The sequence below is a fragment of the Vespa mandarinia genome, chromosome 1 (genome assembly GCF_050613455.1).
Source record: "Vespa mandarinia isolate Hongniang chromosome 1, ASM5061345v1, whole genome shotgun sequence".
Classification (NCBI taxonomy): Eukaryota; Metazoa; Arthropoda; class Insecta; order Hymenoptera; family Vespidae; genus Vespa; species Vespa mandarinia.
Genome location: NC_140810.1, coordinates 6268470 through 6290471, shown reverse-complemented (window position 1 = coordinate 6290471; position 22002 = coordinate 6268470). Strand labels below are relative to the sequence as shown.

Below are 22002 nucleotides of genomic sequence, written 5' to 3'. Positions count from 1 at the left end.
GCGACGCGCAACGTTGCCACTTTTTCTTCCTCTTCGTCGTCTCGGCGCCTTTTCGCCTCTGCGACGCGTCTCTCTCTCTCTCTCTCTTTCTCTCTTTTCTTTTTCATTGCATGTTTCTCTCTCTCTTTCATTCGTGCCTTGGCTGTCGTTGATTCGCCAAGAGCCCGGCCGATCCTGCGTGCTCGCTTGGCGCATCGACGTCGATCGTCTTCCTCACCATCTTTCTGAGGTTAGGAACGGCCGGAAGAGGGCTGGCTTGATTCGATGCGGAAGCGATTCCGTCGATGCGACGGAACGAACAATTTCAGTACTCCTTTTTTCTATTCAACAATTTTAGTTCATACTTTGTATGATGTATCGTATAATATGGATATATGTACATATAAATATGTATGCAGTTATATTCATATATGAAAATTCTTTCTCTCTCTCTCTCTCTCTCTCTCTCTCTTTCTCTCTTTCTTTGTATATACATATGTAATACGTGGTTGCGAGAGGAAACGTGTGTAGGTCGTCTATTCGTGGATTCGTCGAACGTGTATCTGGCCGCGTTTACTCTACCACTTCCTATAGATGCGATTACTTCGCCAAGTATTTTAAGTGGCTCTTGGGATGCATTCTGATGGTATGGAATGTTCCTTCGAGAACAACTTGCTGGACCATCGAATAAATTTTTACTGAGTAAATATGAAAGCCTTTCATCTTGGTTAAGAGAGCCTAGATATTGTTTCAATCAAATTTTTATCTTACGAACGATGAATTTTTCCGAGGTAAATTTATCTATCGAATTAAAAATACGAATTTAATGCATATATAGAGATATGTATATTAAAAGCGAATGGTATGCCAAGATTTGTGCTATTTTAAGTACAGGTAATGTGCATAACGAACGTATATGCTTTTTTAAGATATTTGTATAAATGCAAGGGAGATATATATAACAAAATGAAAATTCAAACTCAACGATATCCTCCTGGCGAGAATATTTTTTCTCTTGTTTTGTTTTTTTCTTTCGAAATACGAATTATCACAGTTAAGACACTTATCTCGAACGAATTAATCTCGTACCATGTCCTTACTATCTCGAGTTCGTACGCGTCGAGATCGTCCGATTTGCATCCGATTCTTCACGTCTCATGTAATATACATGGATACATACATACATATGCACATACATACATATATTCCACGCTTCGTTTTCGATACGATCGAAGATGCGATGATCGAATTTCAATATGCTATATTCTTTTCAGTCAAGAAAGTTAATACTCTCAATGTTAGTTTTACAATACAACATCTTTGAATTTCATTCATTTATTTATCGAGTAACTACTATCTTCTCGCAATGAATTATCAACAGATTTGTCGACGTCTCTCGAATCTAAATACTCCGAATTCTCGGTATATAAGTGAAAAGAAAATTTTCATTTTTTTGTAATATTCAATTTTCTACTATAAAGAAAAAGAGAGAGGTAGAGAAATGATATAAAATAAATGATCGTATGGTAAATATTTATATATAATATAAATAGTCTCTTTAAAAACTTATATAATAGTAATTTATCTTTTTCGAATGATCCACTCCGTATCGTTGTGGCTATCTTAAGTCAAATGTAACGTGTTCGTAAGCGCAAATCCTCTTAAGAAATCTCCCTGTTTGTTTGTTCGTACCTACATATTCGAATGATTACGTAAAATCTTTCTTGCATGGAGAGTAAATGATTTGTTCATTGATGACAAAGAAATGTGGAAGGTATTTAAAATCTAGTGAATCTTCTTTTGAATCGGCTAAAAAGATTTGGGTTACTTATTCTGTATTTTTTTCTTTTTTTTTTTTTTATTACATTTATCCTCTTAGATTAGATTTAATTTTTCCTGTTTAGTTTTTATTTTTATCAGATTTATTCTATATAAAACGATTATATGTATATATATTTCTAAAGATTTTTGAATATAGTAAATGTTAGATTTAATCAATTTTTTGATTGATATTATTTTATATATATATATAATTATTATTATATATTTAGACTTATACGTAGATGTAGATTAAAAGTGAATTTAACACGTTAAAAGTCAATAGGAATTATGAGTAACTTAATTTTACAAATTTTAAGACGTTTTTAAGATTTCTTCTTTGTAATAATTAAAAGATTATAAGTATACGTCATAAAATAAAATAAAATCTAATATGAAAATTATTACTATGAATTCTTTTTTATCTTTAATTTACAAAATGTTATAAATGTTATTATAGATGATTATATTGATTTATGCAAAATTAGAAAATTAATTATATATTAATATAAATAAATATATGTAGGTAAATAGGTAAATATATAAACCTTGTTATTATGGAATTTTTTATTTCACAAATTCAATATGAAACTGTTTCTTTTCTTTCCATTCATTAACATCCTTAATTAGCGGCTATAAATTTAACAAGTAGAATCGATTTATCGTTGAAATAAGAGTTGATTTGACGTTGGTGAAACATGCTTAGACTCGTTTTTTCAGAAACAACAAATCTTTTACCGTTGTAGAACGATTAGAGTAATCTCGTAGCAAGCCGTTTAAGAGTTCTGATACTATATATGTACCGTTGTTGAATAGTTCGCGGGGAGTAATGACTCAGACGATTGCGTTTTATAAGGCAGACCCTTCGACAACTTTTAAAAGGTGCACAAGTTCTCGTCCTCGTTGCTATTTCCATCAAAGAGAAACGCAAAACCGAGCGTTAATTGCTGCCGGTGATTACGAGCTCCTAGCCAGCACATGAAAATTATTAATTAAGTAGGTACTCTTTAACGCTACGACTCTCCTCTCCTGGTTCTAACATATTTTTGCTCTTTCGAATATCCACAAATGTTGAAAGCAAATGAGAAAATCAATTTTAATTAATAATTAAAAAATTCTCTTTGAATTTGTTGAATAAAACAAGAAAGTAATAAAATATTGAAAGGAAAATTTAAATTGGGAAATCTTACTGGGCAATAAGATAAATTAATTTTTTATTTTAAATTGTAAAACGACCTTTCTGATTTTTATATTTAATTACAAACAATTAAATCAATTTTTAATTCGTTGAATTATCTAAAGTATATGGTTTAATAGAGGTAAAATAAATTTATTCTTAATTTCTTATAAATATCTAAAATAAGAGAGTTATATATGAATATATGAAGTAGTGGAATTTAAAGTAATTTAGTTGGAGAATGAAGGAAAGGCATTGTACCGTGATAACAACGTTCTTTCGTCATTGAGTATATTCGACTGTCACGCGGAGACAATACATATGTATACGTATCGCATCACCGACCACGACCAAGAATAGCCAAACGGCGCTTATGAGACCGGACGTAAAATTATATTATGAGCTCCACCCTTCTCAAGAATTTACATTTCATTTGACTTCTTTTTTTTCCCCTTATCAACCAAATCTTAATATTTATTTCAAAATGAAAAACTAAAACTAATTCTCTCTAAATTACAAGATTAATAGAAATAAAAATAATTAAGATTAATTCAAATAAAAATTATTAATAAGTTAATTTAATTATAAAAATTAGTTTCACTCTTTGACTTAAAGTTTATATTGAAAGCAACGATGAAACATTTATTTTTCGTTAAAATTATACTGCATATTTCCATTGAACCGAATTTCATTTATCGACTCGTCGAAATCCGTAGCAACGAAGACGCAACGCTATTCCGCCGCAATTCGTACCACCCCTAGCCGCAATTCGGTCTTCGACCCACCCCTGACTACCTTAACCTGCACCGGAAGAAAGTCGATACGTGAGTCACGAACGTACACGCCCTTCGAAACGTCGAATCGAAACGATCAATGCCTCAACGAACATTTTCTCGCACTCCTGCGTACGATAATTAGATTCAAATATTAAAAATGCTTTGAACGTTTAAGTTAATTATATCTATTGTTCAACATTTTTATTTCGTTATAATAAATTTTTAAATGAAAATGATTTTTTTACAATTTATCAATTTCATTCAATTAATACAATTATTAATTGTTACTGATAAGTAAATAAATTCATTTTTATTACTTATTACTTGAAAACAAGTGTTTCATGCATTCGTATATGTATTATTTCTTTATTGTAATCCTTTTTTTATTTGATTTCAATTTCAAGTTCAACATTTTTTTAAATGGTTTATAAAGCTTTATGAAATAATTAAAAACGATATAATAATTTGTAGCAGTCAAATATTCATTTTGATCAATCAAGATGACAGATATTTTTATAGATATAGATCACCTTATAAATAGATAGATAACCTTGTTACTTAAGTATATAGAATATCTTATTTATTTTACACACACATACATGTATATTTAAATTGTATATAGGTATATATTTAAATCGAATATATGACTTAATATAGGAATTTAAAAATCTTTATATACAATACAATGTATATATAAATATAATTGTATATGCTGGACATATTAAACATATAATCAACCTTTAAAAGAAATTTATTAAATTATATGAAGTATATTAAATATTATTCAGAATTATTATGAAAATTAATTTTTACAATTTCTATCTAATATTAACAATATTAATAAAAACTGTTAATTGAATTTCTTTTTCTTATTGATCTCTAAAATAAAAGAAAAAATACTGAAGTACAATTTCATTATCCATGATAACGATATCATAATTTTTTGGATGACAATTTTTAATGGTTAAATCTAAAATCGATTATCGAACCTAAACTCTAAGAATTTTGTCTATGTTAGCTTTTCCATCAACGTAACCCCGATTTGAAGATCGCTAGACATTTGTCACCAACTGCCGTCGTGGTTCTCGCTTACGCAGAAACCGATCACGTTGACACAGCCACGTTATGTATGTACATCCTTGCGAATGCGAAAGACGAGGGTATAGAGGGGTAAGCTTGCTTACGGCATTGCGACGTGTATAAGCCGGTCTCTCCGCTACGTTACCATGTATGGATCACTCACTCTCCGTTGCGCGGTGAGAAGAAAAAAAGATCGCGAGCGATCTACACGCAGGCATCGAGAGAACCTATACGTTTCTCCTTTTTAACTTTTACATCTATCGAAGAAGTTTTTAAATTTCTTAGATTTTCATTCAATCAGCTTTTATTAATTAATGTGATATATAATATGAAATTTTATTATAAAATTTTTCTTTTGAAAATAAATTAATTATTTTTGCAGTCTTAATTAACATGTCAAAAATATTATCCTACAAATTTAATTACACTTGAGAGTGGAAAATTTTATAGTACGTTATATATAAATTTTTTAAAATATATTGATTGAATTAATGATTAACAATTTACTAAAGATCGTGCTTTTTAAAGAAATTGAAATTATTTCTATAGTCATAATTAATTTTATTAAAAACATATCATAAATTTCATCCTGTCTTGATAGAAGATTTACTAGTGAAATTTAAACCCAACATAATATATATATATATATATATATATATATATATATATATATATATCATAGTTTTATTAGCATATTTAAAGTCTCTAATATTAAAGATCTCGAGATTGCTGTAAATTTTCGACTCTGAGTGTACACCTAGCTACAGTGGATACGTTATGTAAAATATATGCAAAAATACATTGATTCGTGATAAATGTATATAGATATTATTAACATTATTCAAGGACGTTTCTAATATCATCAACAAGACGTTCATTACGATTTAACTCACTCTGATTATTACGTATTCCCTATAATCTAGTCGTTATACTTAATCAACCGTTTTGTAATTAAAATCATTTCATTAGAAAGTGAACATGTTTTTCTCGTTACATGAGCTCTACTTCAACGCTATTTAAACGATCTCAATCTCGTACAATGACAAAAAGAAACTTTCAACGTGAAACGTCTCCAATGGAAATAATTCGAGCTATTTCCGAAGAGATTTCTTTACCCCTATTGTCTTCGTGATCCAGATTTCTCAGGGTCGTATGGTAACCTCAATGAGAATTGTTCTCCATTGAAATTGCTATCCCGATTAAATTCGAATCCCACAGTTAAGTATTTTCATTGAGTCACTTATACGAAAAAATGATAATACGAATGACTATATTTGAATATCGGTTATTTGAATCTTGAATAAGAATTTCATTTTGTCATTTGAATTTTTCAATTTTATAACTCGAAAATAATCTGGAAAGAAAATCTCATTTACAATATTAATATAATCAAAATTAATATAAAAATTAATGAAAGCAACGTTAAGAGTTATTTAAGAATAAATTTATTTAAGAGTAAATTTATTTAAGATTTTTATTTAAGAGTAAAAATTAAGTTTTATAATAATAATAATGATTTTTTAATTTATTTTATATTATTATAATATTCGTTTTATCTTTTTTCTTTTTTATTTTATTTTCATAGAAGAAGATTATTAGAATGAGTGAAGAAATTATTTTTATCCTTCTTTCCACTTCTCAATCTCTAAAATTAATTATCAATCTATCTTTATATCAATTCATTCTCAGAAATATCTTCCTTTCTTTTTCCTGTATCCTTATGAAGATTACGTAATTCGAATTTGCAGAATGTTACCGATAATGCTCCAGAAGAATACACTTGGAGCTTAATGCTCCGTGTCCATTGTCCTTCATTCTTACTTTGATATTAAGCTAACTAGCGAACTCGTCGTACGTGGTCGATGGTGACATCACGTCTACTTTAAAACATTACACGACCTTCCTTCTCGAGTTGAAAGAGAAAGAGAGAGAGAAAGAGAGAGAGAGAGAGAGAGAGAGAGAGAGGAAATAAAATGATTTGATTCGAGCTTGACCATCGTTCTTACCTACAACACTCTCTCTATATCTTTTTCTCTTTAAAAGATAAATTTATTGATAAGTTCGATTCGTACAAGATAAAGCTCGAAGTAAACTCGATAACTCGTTTCTTTAAACGATGTCACTGTTCTAATTCATGTTAAAACATGTATTTTCTCGGCATTATCTTCGTAATACCGGATTAAAAAAAAAAAAAAAAGAAAAAAGAAAGAAAAAAAACAATAGAAGGGAAAGGATATTGAAAGGGGTGCCGATCCAACTGGGCTTCATCGTCGTTTCGTATTTCACCGTCTCGATCCGAGAAAATTGCATGGATCTTGTAATCCTATCCAGTCTATCGAATTTATTTTTAACGAAACACGCTACGCTCAACGTATTTCCGCATTTTTGTCGATTCTTTCATATCCTCCAATTCTCTTAACACATTAAAGATATGCATTAGAATATCTATTGCTAGAAAGATAGAGAGATAGAGATAGAGATTGCATAATATATATTAGCTAAAGATTTGGATTATTAGATAATAAGAGATAACAATTCGTATTTGTCAGCAAATTTAATATTTTTAATTGTTCATCTAAATCATCTAAGTCTCAAGATGATTAAATTTAATTAGATAATTATTTAAATATATAAATTATATAAGATATATTATATAAATAAGAAAACTTCTGATTTGTAATATATTAATAAGGAAAATACGATTATTAAGTTTTATTTGTTTATTTACTACATAACTTCCTTTTTATTTTATAGAGTATTTGTATCAATATCAATTATACAGAGTGGATCAAAAGTCCTCAGGTGGGCCAAAAGTTTGTAAATAATTTTAAAAATCAATTACTCTTTTTCGAGAAATTTTAAGTTAATTTTTCTTGAGATTATAAAACTATAAACCTAGCTTAAAAAACTAGAAGCCTATAAATAGTCTCGAAAAAGAATTATTGATTTTTAAAATTACTTAGAAACTTTTGGCCCATCTAAGAACTTTCGATCCATCTTGTACATTTAAAAGGTTTCGTGTCTGGAAACAAGAAGGAAACAATAAGAAGGGAAAAACATTATCATCGATTTTCACAATTTACTTTATGAAAAAATACAATTAAATTATAGAAGCATCTGATATGTTGACTTGTTTTTATTTTTAACACTTTGCTATGTGAACTTCATACAGACATCGATTTCATGTTTCTCAAGTGTTATTTTGTCGACAGATGACAAAGATTGGGAAACGATTTCCTCGAAACGATTGTAGTGTGAGTCATTTATTAATAAATAACAGTTTCTTCGGCAGTTTTACACATTTCTTTTGCAAAGGTTAAAGTGAGAGAATCGATATTTCGTTGTCCTTGTCTGTCATGCTGTCTTATTCCCACTGATATCACTGATATCGACAAAATAAAGATCATATAGCTATTTATTTTTTATGTATCTACGAATCTTTAATGAATCATTAAAACGATACATTTTGTTAAAATATAACAATTACGTAAATTATACGGAAGAAACAAAGACAAATAAAAATCTGATATTCCCTGATCTTTCGAAAATCTCCAATAAACTTATCATTAATTAATTCTCTATAACCCAATTTTTTTCATACCTGAAAAACATTTTATAAAAGATTTACAGTATATGTAATTTATGTTAATGTAACTGTATTATAAAAACAAGAATAAATTATATTTCTAAATTGAGTAATTAATTTTGTGACGGAGAAATGAAATAAAAATTAAAAATATAAATTTATAAGAGTCTGTGATTTCAAAGTTACATAAACTCATAGAGGTTCAAGAAGACATTTAAATTTTCAATCAATTTCTTAGCAATCGATCGAAGCGTTCTACTTCAACGAATGAGCCCAGAAATGAAGGGAGAGAGGATTTGCGTGCACCTCGACTATGACTCAGAACGTGGACATCGACCTCAAAGGCATAGTATTCCGAGTTCACCCCTTCTTTGAAAGATCCTACAATTTAGTCTGCTTTTAACGAAGAAAAAAAAACCAGAGAAAGAATAAAAACCAACTACGATCGATATAAGTAAATTCTAAACCATGAGTCGAGTCAGGCGATATTCGATGACTAGGCTACATCATTTGGTAGACATTGATAGTGCTGTTGATAGAAAGAAAAATATAAAAAATAAATTAAAAGAAAAAAATAAAAGCAATTACGGGATCGATCTATGTAGATTCAAACTATGAAACGAATCGAATGATATTGTTAATAAAATCGATGACATCATTGCTAGACAGAGATAATATTGCTGATAAAGAAGAGAGAGAGAGAGAGAGAGAGAGAGAGAGAGAGAGAGAGGTATAAAAGAGAAAAAGAAAAAATAATATCAACTATAATTAATTAAGATATACTTTAGTTATGAGGCGTATCAGATGATATCGTTGACAAAATCTGTGGCTTGAAAATCATCACTGAATATTGTTGATAGTAAGGGTAGAATTACTGATAGAGATGATGCTTGTGGTAGCATAAGACTCAGGTTCTTTTTCTGAGTCAGACACGCCAAGGGGAATTGAGTCAGCGTCTATCGATCGACGTTTAGTCTGACGTCGTAGATGAGTGTCGGCGACGTGGACATTCAAATGCCAATGGCGAATCGTCTCTCTGCATTATACTGGTGATACATTAAAAGCGATCATGGTTAATGTCACGATCGAGGATTCGTTAAAAAAAAAATGAGCTAGAGAATGAAAGAGAAAGAGAAAGAGAAAGAGGAAGAGAAAGAGAGAGAGAGAGAGAGAGAGAGAGAGAGAGAGAGAGAGAGAAAGAGAGAATCACACGATCGAATAAGGTGTCAACTAGCGTTTAACACGTGTTAGACCTTGCCCTGCCTGTTTTATTGATCCTTAGGATATATTCGATGACAGATACTCGTCTAAATACTTCCGCAGACATATACGTGTGCAGGGCATACATAAATAGAGAAACAGAAAGAGAGAAGGAGAGAGAGGGAGAAAGAGAAAGAGGGAGAAAGAGAGAAAGAGAGAGAGGGGGGGAAGAAGAGAGAAAGAGAGAGAGCTGCTTTGAAACGTCCTAGCCTCTCTCGGCGATATTGATCCGTCTACCACCACACTACGACATAAAATCGTCCTGTTAACTGTCTAGAACCATCACTGATGAAAATTCTATCCTTGCATTATTTTTTTTCTTTTTATTCCTTTTTATTCTCTGTCATGTTTTCGATGAGATAAATTCGATAACTTCACAGTATTGGATAGAGGTAGATTCAATGTCTTGGAAAATCGTTCAATATGTCAGGACAATGAAATGGAGTAAAAACTAGATTTTTATTACAATGAGACATTGAGTATTATGTCGTCAATCGGTACATTACATCTGATGGATATTGTAATACTGAGTGAATGGAGAAAGTATTGCTATGATCATTATAATTTTTTATAAATTTATTATTTTATTATTATTATTATTATTATGTCTCTTTCCTTTCAGACTTTTTGTGTCTGATTAGAGATAATAAATCACATGAACCTTGGTCAAGCGTGTTTTCTCTATAACTGTTTGTTTATGGGGTGTTTAGCAATTTTCTTGTGATTGCACATATGTCTCAGACCATGGTCAAACATGTTTCCTATATAAGTATTTATTTATGGTGTGTTTTGAAATTTTCTTGTGATTGTGCATATCTTCAGAATTATTACTATTATTATTATTATTATTATTATTATTATTATTATTATTATTATTATTATTATTATTATTATTATTATTATTACTATTATTATTATTATATTAAATTATATATGATTATATATATTTATATATATTATTCTCCGATAAAATATGAATCTATGAATACTTTTTCGCACTTATTATAAATCGTTTTTGTAAAAATTATCTATTGTTTTTACTTTTGCGAAAATTTACAATAAACAACAAATGAGTTCTCCCGATAAGGTAAATCTGAAAATGGATTGATATTCTGCGTCACAAAGCTTATTAAACTTAATTGATTTAAAAGCAATTTATAGAAAATTCACATTGGCCAATGATCGATTAATGTTGAACATACTTCATTTTAATTATTTGAAGGGCAGCCAGTTCGTTTATACATATGTATGTATGTGTCTCTTTATCGAGGCCACGATTTTGACACACAGAGCCACTTTCTCGCAAAGAACGATCCTGAAAACGGATGACAAGGGTCGCAAGCTGCCGTAAATGGCGACGACTGTCCGCTTACAGAAGACACCGAGATGTATCTCTCTTGAAAAAGTCACTAACGAAGAAAGAAGATGAAGAAGAAAAAAGAGAAGAAGGAGGAGGACAAAAAGGAGGAAAAGGAGGAGAAGAAGGAGAAGGAGGAGAAGAGACAAGCGAGTCGATAACGGTGCTCTCAAAATCTGAGTCACGTCCTCTCCACTTTCCCTCCCATTCTCTTCATCGACCTTTTTACCTTCGCCGAAAACTCTTTACGTTGAATTTCATCTCGAAGCTGTCTTTCCACAATCACTTTTTCAACCAATAAGGGTTGCTTGATAATTTCTGCAAGGTCTTATGTAGAGTTCGACTTGATATCTCATTTTAAGCATTATATATATATATATATATATATATATATATATATATATATATAATAAATATTTCAAAATTCATTATATATATATATATATATTTTTCTTTAAAAAATTATAAATATTAAATAAATATTACACAATCTGTTATAATTATAATATGAATCTTTTATCGTTGTCAATTGAAGTGAACGAGTGACGATATATTTTATGATTATGATAAACTATACAATGTCGATAAAACGCTAATAAAAAATTAATACAAATTTTTGAAAGTAAAAATAAATGAATTTAATAAAATGTCGTGAACTCTCATCCAATAAGATTCATTCTTCGAAACGTTTCATGACTGTTATTCTTATTTATTCTTCGCTCTCTCCTTCTCATTCATTCTTATTTATGCTTGTTTGCGCTCGACGCAATTCATTTGATATTTTTATGAGGTTTTCAACGAAACTTCAGAATTCAATAATAAAAAAAAATCGTTTTTTTTAATTATTTTTTTTTATACATATACTCTATCGAATAATGAAAATAAAAATATAACTATTAAAAATTACATTAATTAACATAAAATATCAAATATGTCTGCTACAATGAAAGTGATTTATTTTCAAAAGAATTTTTCTTTATGACATTACTATATAATATTTAATACTATAATAATTAATATTATATAAATAAAATAATTGAAGAAATAAAATTCTAAATCTCTACGGGAACTAAAATAAAAATGTAAAATTCGATCGAATGAAATCTAAAATTTTTCTACAAGAATCAATGTAATCATATAGAGTTTTATAACTCATCCTCGTAAACGAATTTACCAAGCATAAGTGTGGGAGGAACTCTCCATGGTTCCTCGGCCCTACACGTTTGGTGGCCGGAGAAATTGCAATTTATAACGTCGAGAGCGTGAGTGCAACGGTATATATGTGAAGTTATACGACGTCGTTGGCAGAGAAGAAACGAGCGAGCGAACGAACAAGCAAGCAGAGTCCAAATGGAATGGTCGGCATCGAGAAAACGGTCATCCTTTTTAAAACACACGCTGATCCGTTCGCAAAACGTATATATGTACGCTCATGGAATAACTATGTGAGCATGCACGTGAGTTATCGACTTGCATTTACACTATACATCGTCTTGTGAATTTCACTTGCATCGCACTACATTTTATGAGCTCTCAAGTCTTTATGGAAATCTTCTGTCGAGGAGATCAATTATCTCTTAAATCTGATATTCGATGTTTTTAGCAAGATTAAGATTAACAATCAAATGATTTGTTAGTTTCGAATAATTAACTTATATGTAGGTATTGTATTAGTAATTAAATTATATTAATGTGACGTGATCAATTGATCAATCAGATATTGTTATTGTTTTGAATTCGTGCTGTTATATTGAAAAACTCATGTAGACGTAGCTTATTAAGAACTGCATTGTACTTATTATTGTATAATATAAAACTAAATATATGTATAATACAAACGAAATTAATGACTAAACGAAATTTTGAGAAAATACTAAACTATTAATTTTCATATATATATATATATATATATATATATATATATATATATATATGAAAATAATAGAACAATATTATTTATTAAATCACAAGTAAGCCAAGAGTCAAATTATTTTAAATAAATTTTTGTTATCGATCTATATTAGAATGTCGATTCAATATTAGATGTGAAACAGGAATAAATGAAGGCGGTATTTCGTAGGAAGATAAAAAAATGGAGAATGTCGAGTTCGACTTGAAATCGTTTATCGTAGGCGAAACAAGGTGAGGAATTAGTCATCCTCGTGAAGGAATATTACTGCAACGATGTCAACTCGCCTATACTTTAGATAAATCGAGAATGAATAATGCGGTTTGTTAACAGTATCGCATGGAAACAGTAAATACAAGCGAAACAAAACGATACCATCGTTGTTTTCGTTGTCACTCTTGAAGGAATTAAAATTAAATCGATAGCCGACGGTCAGACTTCGAATGTCCTTACTGAGAACTCGCTAAACGACGTAACTATTATGAAACGCTATGTGAATCCAAAAAAGCAAAAAACGTGGTTCATATTATTCAAATAATCGTACATATATCAATATTGTATACATGCCGACAAATAAACGATTTTATATAATAGATTCTGAAATTGATTGTAAAATTTCATTTAAAATACGTTTATATTTCGAATGGCTTTTGTTTCTCGAATAAAATAATTAAAATTACGTAAATATGAAATTTTGAAATTGTCAATTTTACAGAATTTTGTAAAACGATTTTTCCAAGAGCTCGATTAACCCTTTAATAAATGATTTAAATTAAAATCAATTATAAATAAATTTGTAATATACCTTCATGCGCAATGTAATACATTCGTAATAGTTTAATCTTTTATTAAATTTCGTTCCAAAAATATAATATAATTTTTCCATTGTTAGCCTTTAATATTTACTTATAGGTAGTATAATATATATATATATATTTTTTTTTTAATTTCTAAAAGAAGATCTTGCATCAAAGGATTAATATGTTTTTCTCTTTTTCTAAGACTTACGCCAGCAAAATAAACAAATTTGTGTGGAACGGTGAAAGCAGCTCGTATATAAGATTTTCTTCTTGATATTTTAAGAAATTAAGTTCTGCAAGCTGCTTGTGTTTGATATACCAGATCCAACGTGTTCTATTACTGAAAGTACAAGGATGTCAGTTGACAGGATAAGAACTAAAGAATAAAAAAAAGAAGTATCCAATCTAAAGGGTGGTATATAAACGGTAGTACGTGCTATTGCAAAGTTTTTAAAACTTGGAAAAAAAAGGGAGAAAGGAAAAAGCTGATTTGGAAGAAAAGAGCAAACACTAGAGACGACGGATAAAACATCAAAGAAAAATGCAGAAATGAAATAAGAAGGAAAAAATATATATATATATATATATATATATATATATATATATATGTATATATATATGTATATATATATGTATATATATATATATGTATATATGTATATATATATATGTATATATACTGGAATCGAAGGGAGAAACGATGTGTCCATATTTGGCTACACCCGCTGCATTCTCACCAGCCTACTTCTTTTTATTTCTTATTACGGTCCTCACCTATACTTACTACTCTCAGTTTATACGATTCTTGTGATGTAACAACTTCGTCACAGTTCTCCTCATTTTATCATGATATTGTCGGTGAATATCAAACGTCGTACGAGCAAAAATAGCATGAATTTATTTAAAAAAAAAAAAAAAAAAAAAAAAAAGTGTATTTATAAAAGAAAATAAAACTGTAGAAAACTCAAAACAATGTGATTTTAGTTGTCATTATTATAATATAAAGATGACCAATGTGAGTACAGCTCATGATAATATGTTACTGCAAAATATTCTTTCTTTTTGTTCTAATTTAAAACAAGAAATATATAAGAGAACAAAAATGTTAATATAGATCATTAAAAAATTAAAATCAGGATGAGTACAGTTCGTTCACTATAGTATAGGTACTTAAGTAAGATCTTTTCTTTTTTAATCTACCAACATTATCATCCAGCAAAATAACGATATTCTCTGAAGCTATTAGCCTGGAAAGAAGCTAGTTTGAATTAAGTTCTAGATGGGCGTAGTTAATTCAACTAATGATCGAACTTTCTCGTTCATACGCCCTGTTCTCTATATGCTAAACACTCCCTAAGGGTTACTTGGGGTCACGAGGGCAGCTAGTTATCTCCTATTAGATCTATTATGGCCTCTTTTTCATGCCACTTCGTATAATCAACTATTACTAAAAAAAAAAAAAAAAAAGAAAAAAATAATACCAAAAGTAATGAGAATAACGTGTACAAAATTATAAAGACCCAAAAATAAAAAATTATTCCGTGAGATATAATTTGCTTTTAAAAGGATCGAATGTTTTTATAAATTAAACTCGAGTATCATTTTATACCATGTTAGGAAAGTATACTTGCAGTCATACTGAAAAAGACTTGCATCGTATTACACACAAAAGGTGTCCGTATAATAAGTGGCACGAAACTACTTTCTACAAAAGTAACGGATGATATCCCGATGTTCGTCTCATTTCGAGTTTCCGATAATGCGAATTCATGCTCGTATATTTTATCTAAAAATGTTTCCTACTATTTTAAACACATCCTACAAAGCAGGAAAGTATACTTCTAAAGTCTTTAGATAAAAGAAATTATTTTCCATACAAATTATTTCGACTAAAGTTGTATTATCGTAAATAATCATGTTAATAAATTTTTGACTAGCTATTTCATGCTTAATTAAATTAAAAAAGTTAATAATATTGCAATTAAAATGCCAAATATAACAAAAAAAAAAAAAAAAAAAAGAAAAAGATAATATCAATATTAACTAAACATTATCCAATGCAATAAATAATATATAAACAGTTTTATAAAATTTTGTATTAAAAAGCTATTGAAAAACTAAATATGAAAAAGTTTATATTGCAAAAATTGTAATTAAAATACTATAAAAGAATAGACAATATCAAGATTAGGTGAATATTTTTTAATGCAATAAACCAAATATTAAACTTTAATAATTAAATATATTGCTGCACATGTAATACGAACACGAATATATTCGTGACCGATCAACAATGTATTAACATTCGTGCGATAAAATGATATCGCATGATTCAAAGATGGCGCAGGATTAACATCATATACAGTTCGCTTGTGGAAGGACCATTGATTTTTGTCCGTGGAGAAGCGCATTGCGGACGTTTTGGCTGCTTGCCTCGCGATCAATCGTAAAACGGCGCGACCAAAAAGTTTCTAATTGGAATTCATCGTTTGGCTCTATGGTTTCAATTGAATTTATATCGAACGAAAATATAACGAAAGCAGGAACGATGACATCCATTAAAAATACCTGGAACAAGATCTCAAATGTGTTATTAACAAAATATTGTATTTACCTAACGTCATAGTAAATATTATTAACGAGGGACTAAATATACGGTGCATACTAAATATTATTTAACGAGAATTCACGTCAAACATATTATAAGCTTAAAGCGAAACTAATGAGAGAGCCGAGCATAACTGGTACAACAAAGAAGGGAGAGATTAATTATTCAATCTGTAGACGGAATTCATTAAGCTATGCGCGTTATACTAGTTAAACTTCATTAGGAACTTTATAGGACAGATCGTATGTAAAAAAGCAATATAAAAAGAAAGTGGTAAAAACTCTGAAGACGTTTCTTCGTCATCTTTGAAAGCTCGTAACTTCCCTCCCTTTATATTTTTACAAGTACGAACGATAATTTGAGAACACAAAGATGGAGAGAATTCTTAAGCTGAAAAAATATCAAGAAAAAATATGCCTTTCGAATCATGTAGGTTTGTAAATCTGGTTTCGATCGAAGTAACGTGAGTTTTATATTATACCAAGTAAAGATATTAGATTACTTTCTAAGAAGATAAAAAAATATTCAACGTATATGTAAAGATTATGCATTTATAATGCAGTGCGTGCGAACTATCTCGGTGAACGTTAATTATGAAAGAATATAAAGAAAAGCAACGCTCTTATAAATACAACAAGTATAAGTATAATATGTATGTATATATATATATAATATATGCTATATATCGTATGTATATATGTCACAAAAAATATTCCTGTAATCTATAAGATCCATTAAAATTATTGTATTGCTTTAAACTCACTGTTATTCATACGACAAAAATAGCTACTAGTCGATCTATGACTGGCCCCGAGAGGAACTTCGTTATTAGCTCGTTGAATTCGTTGGACTCTTTCTCTCTCTCTCTCTCATCAACTGCAAACTCGCAAGTGACATCGTCCGATATTTTTCTACTGCAATAAGGAAATGTTAAGAAAGTGTTAATAAAATTATATATATATATATATAAAACATTATATGACCTAAACTATACCATATGATTTAAAAATTATCAAATCTACATGTAGAAAAATTTATTATTTAATAAATAAAATCCAACCTACAAAAAACTAATTACATCTACATAAGCATAACGAATCATTTAGAGAAGTCTGTATATAAAATAAAATAAAATAAATATTGATGTTCAAATGGAAGGTCATTTGTACGAAAAAAATCAATAATGCTATCTAAAATAATATCAAAGATACGTTTATGTCAATAAATTGAGAATCTCGTTGTGACGTATCAAGCAATCAACAGTATGGTGCATGATTGATATGCAGATTAGAAGTTGCTTGTTATGCTAGTGGCAAAGTAGAGGACGGATGTCAGATCTACGATCGTACGTGTCCACTATCTAATGCTCATATCGTATTGATTCTTATTCCATCTAAACTACGAAGACATTATAAAATAAAAATACAAGAGAATATATGTGGAATCTATAACGACATATTGTATATAACAATTCCGTTTTATATTATAATTAAATGATACTTCATGAAGCTGCTCATAGGCAAACGCCTTCATAAAAATCACCTTCATCAAATGACTCCATAGCCTTGGCATTATATAAGCGACACTTCCCGTACTTACGACAGCTTGTTACCGTAATAATAATCTAATCTAGTTAATGTTACAATCGAAATGAAAAATAGTTCAGGACGATCAATTAAACGATCTAATCAACATGCTCTTTGACTTTTCACGTTAGACGGTTATAATATATGATAAAATTAAAAAAAAATTATGAAATATAGAAAATTTCTAGGAACTTTAAAAAAATGTCTTTGTTCTGATTAAGAAAGAAAATGCTGACAGACTAAAAGTGATTCTCAATTATGGAATATTGATCGATGGTAAGCTAGAACTCTTGTTCGTTCGAACGTCTTAAAGCATAAAAGAGGTGCCATAGAAGAGGAGAAAATTCAATACGTGACACTTGATTTATGTTTTTTAAAAGGCACCACTCTAGGTAGTCGGTGTTCGCCACGATCGGGCACGTCGATCGTATGACCTGGCACGGAGGACGTACGTGGGATAACCGGCATGAGAGCGCAAGCAGAGAAAGGAGAATCGCGATACAGCGTGGGCAAAGGAAACGTTAAGCCTCTTTCGGTAAGCCACAACCAAAAACGATTTCGAGTTCTATGCCTTTCTTACTCGATGACGTTCAACGATCCGGTTATGAGTTTACGTTCCTAAATGAGATAAATGTGTTTGAACGACACTTTCTTCGTAGGATGAAAGCTTCGTGTCTCCCTGCAACATGAAGTAAATGTATTCGATTTCTGATCACTTTCATAAAAATTGTTATATCAATGAAATTTTCATTTGATACACGTTTCTTGTGATAATTTCTGATATATATACATATGTTTTTATTATAATAATAGAAATGAGCATATAGAATATATCATAAAATATTAAGAACAACTATAAGAATCATGATAAATTTCAGATAAGAATAAATAAAATTATGAAATGTTTTGCGGTCGATTCCGCGAATTGAGCTACTCGGCTAAATTATAAACAGGAATCATATATAAATGCGATCTATCTATTGATATTTTGAGAAATCACGAATTTCTAGAAACATACGTTCACATTTTGCTGTTTTTCTTAATGAAAACGCTTTTTTGACTATCAGTTTATAGTATTATTTTCAGTATAAAGCATGTTCCTTCTTTTCAATATATACATATCCGATTTAAATGAATACACGTGATAATTTCTCTAAGTATTAAAAATGTCAAAAAATTCAAACGAAATTTAACGAATATTATGAATATTATGTGTGTCAAGTAGACACACGGTAATAATAATTATTTAACTTTACGATAATGTTAAAGAACTCTGTGAGGATCACGTTAAAATTTTTAAATGATATCGAATAACTGACATCAAATCATTTTCAAAACACTACTAATTTATGTCTCTTACAAATCAATATTGAGATATTAGGTCTCAAAGTTGATATGCCGCTATATATTTATAAAGGGCGACTGAGCAATCTGCTCACGGTACATATTGGATAACGCTAAGGCTATATGTAATGTAAGATATATTAACTTTGAGATTTAATATTTCGATAGTGATTTATGCATAAAACATAATTAAGTAATGTTTTGAAAACATTTCAATTTCGATTATAAGAATATGCAATGAAAAATTTATAGTTTTCATTTACAAACATAAACAAGATAGAGCTTTCCAAAATCATCATAAAGTCAAATAATTATCATTATAATGATGTCATACGGCGTTCGTTTAAAATATTCTTTTACATTTTTAATACTTACGGAACAATCGTATGTATACGTATAAACCGGACATATGTGTGTGTGTGTGTGTATGTACAAAATTGAATAAATGAAATAAATGTGATATTTATAATATTTATGAATGAAATATTTATAATATTTATAAAATTGAATATATATAAATGTTGCAAAATTTACCCAACTTAATTTACCCTTATTAAGAAAATAAGAAACTTAAAAAATGTTTCAATCTTCTGTTAAGAACTTCATGGCCAATGTATTAAATTCCTCGTGATATCTTAAGTGTAAATTATGAGCTCCTTTTTCAAGTATTATTACCCTATTAAATAAGTTTAAATATATGTTTATATTAATACATCTTCCATACTAATTATATATTTACATATAAAAAAAAAATATCCACATACTCAGAATTTTTTATATGATCTTTTAAATAAACTGGATGTTCTGGCTTTACTATTACATCTTTTGCTCCATGTATGATTAAAGTAGGACACTTTATTTTAGCCAACACATTTTTACATAAATCACCCTTGTTTTTTTCATATATTCTTTCCATACCATCTACCCAATCGGACCAAGTATTTCTAAAATACTCTTCACCATAAACTTCAATCAATGGTTGTTTCATTTTATCCGACCAAGTGTCGATGTTTTTAATGCCTTAAAATCAAATAAAAAATGTATATGTGTATACGTGTTTACATTTGCCATTTGAAATAATAATATTAATGATATAAAAATATAAAAGTTTCGAATAAATACCTACTTTTATAAATTTGGAGTTCTTCGGGAAGAATGTAAGCATTCGCACCAAATACGATCATTTTACGAATGCTATCAGGATTTTTGGCAGCAAGTATAAGAGACGTGATACCACCATCGCTCCATCCAATCAAAGAGAATTTCTTATATCCTAGAACTTTCATTAAATCAAAAGCATAATCGGCATCACGTTGCAAAAAATCATCTGAATATGTTTTGTTCGGTGGTCTCGATTTTCCATATCCAGGTGGATCCCATGCTACTACAGTCAACTTGTTTTTATCAAGATTTTCTAGTTGAGGTTTGAAGTCAGTCCAAGCAGTTCCTAAAAAATAAAATAACTTATTGATAAAAATCGCTGCATAAATATTTTTAATTACTTTACTCGACTTAGTAATATATACATATTCATTATTAGAGTTTTCTTCTTTATCAACAAGACTATTAAGTTTAATTATACTATCATCTATTGTAACAATATGTAAGAAGAAATAAAGAATATAGAGATAAATGACTATTAATTCATCTTTTTTTATACAATAACAATTTTTTATACATTTCAATAAATTTCAATAAATTAACTTTAATCATTTCAATAAATTAACTTTAAAAGTTATATAATGTTAATATATGAATAAAAATTTGTGATTTTCTAATTACCTAGGGCACCAGGTAATAGGAGAACAGGATGATTACCAATCCCGACTCTAACATAATTAATATCAAACCCATTGACATTGACCTTCCTTTCCTGCGAAAAAAGAAAACTATATATACAAATGTAATGGCAGTTGATCATTATTTCAATAATTAAATTACAGTTTCCTTTACCTCGATATCTTTAATTGTTTTTACTGAAAAAGTTCTTCCTATCGTTGTGCGCACTATTAACACATATTTCTTAAAATTTAATGACTTTTTCTCGGTGAAAAATGAAAATGTATTCACAACAGTAAAGAATCTTCCTCGTAATGCCGCCATGTTTACACATACATATAAATACTGCTATGTGATTATATATGGATATTATAATAGCAACGACCGTTGAATTCAAATTGAATTGATAAAATATATTGAATAAAATAATAATCAATAATGACTTTCTTTTATTAATTAAATTACGTATATCGCCCAAAATAAATGGCTATTGTATTCGAGCAAACTAAGTAAAGAATATATATCCTACCAATTGAACTGTTTATCTTCGATGATTTCCCTTCAATCAAAGTACGTTTGACTTCGTTTATAATTCGATTCAAATGCCCTATTCTGATAAGATACAAAATTAAGAAATAAATATAACTATTAAATAATTAAAAATTAAGTTTAAATCCAACACATTGAATTTTTACATATGTGTATTCATATACACACCCACACACACACACACATATCTACGTATATGTATATAAAAAAATGTGCGTACAGAAAAAACTACGTAAATGTATTTGAAATAATGTAAACATTCGAAATAAATAGTATCATCTTACGAATATTATCAGAATTTTTGATAGCAAGTATAAAAAACGTGATACCAACATCGCTCCATCCAATCAAATAGAATTTTTTATATTGTGGAATGCACAGAATTATACAATAA

The 22002-nt window shown here is 29.1% G+C and overlaps 1 protein-coding gene across 3 annotated transcripts; it reads right to left on the bottom strand.

Moving 5' to 3' along the window:
* Positions 1–15983: 15983 nt before the first annotated feature.
* LOC118447058 (serine hydrolase BPHL) lies at positions 15984–21745 on the bottom strand. 3 transcript variants are annotated; one of them, XR_004839761.2, is made up of 7 exons: positions 21234–21742; positions 21063–21153; positions 20407–20727; positions 20045–20300; positions 19815–19956; positions 17114–17264; positions 15984–16310 (listed from the first exon to the last, which is right to left on the bottom strand). XR_004839761.2 is itself a non-coding variant. In XM_035878487.2 (6 exons), exons 1-5 carry the CDS (start codon positions 21381–21383, stop codon positions 19863–19865), a joined length of 912 nt encoding a protein of 303 aa, XP_035734380.1. In that variant the 5' UTR covers positions 21384–21742; the 3' UTR covers positions 17031–17264; positions 19815–19862. The 3 variants fall into 3 exon arrangements, 2 of the variants coding, with proteins under 2 accessions (XP_035734380.1, XP_085511749.1); XM_035878487.2 differs by lacking the exon at positions 15984–16310 and having other exon boundaries at positions 17031–17264; XM_085655623.1 differs by lacking the exons at positions 15984–16310; positions 17114–17264 and having other exon boundaries at positions 19829–19956; positions 21234–21745.
* Between the last annotated feature and the right edge of the window lie 257 nt (positions 21746–22002).

What these genes read in the sequence shown, in the direction of transcription:
- LOC118447058 (XM_085655623.1), bottom strand. Translation starts at nt 21,383, where the DNA reads ATGGCGGCATTACGAGGAAGATTCTTTACTGTTGTGAATACATTTTCA. An exon ending in CCTATTACCTGGTGCCCTAG is followed by an intron (nt 20,728 to 21,062) that starts GTAATTAGAAAA and finishes TTTATTTTTTAG; the next exon opens with GAACTGCTTGGACTGACTTC. An exon ending in AGAACTCCAAATTTATAAAA is followed by an intron (nt 20,301 to 20,406) that starts GTAGGTATTTAT and finishes TTTGATTTTAAG; the next exon opens with GCATTAAAAACATCGACACT.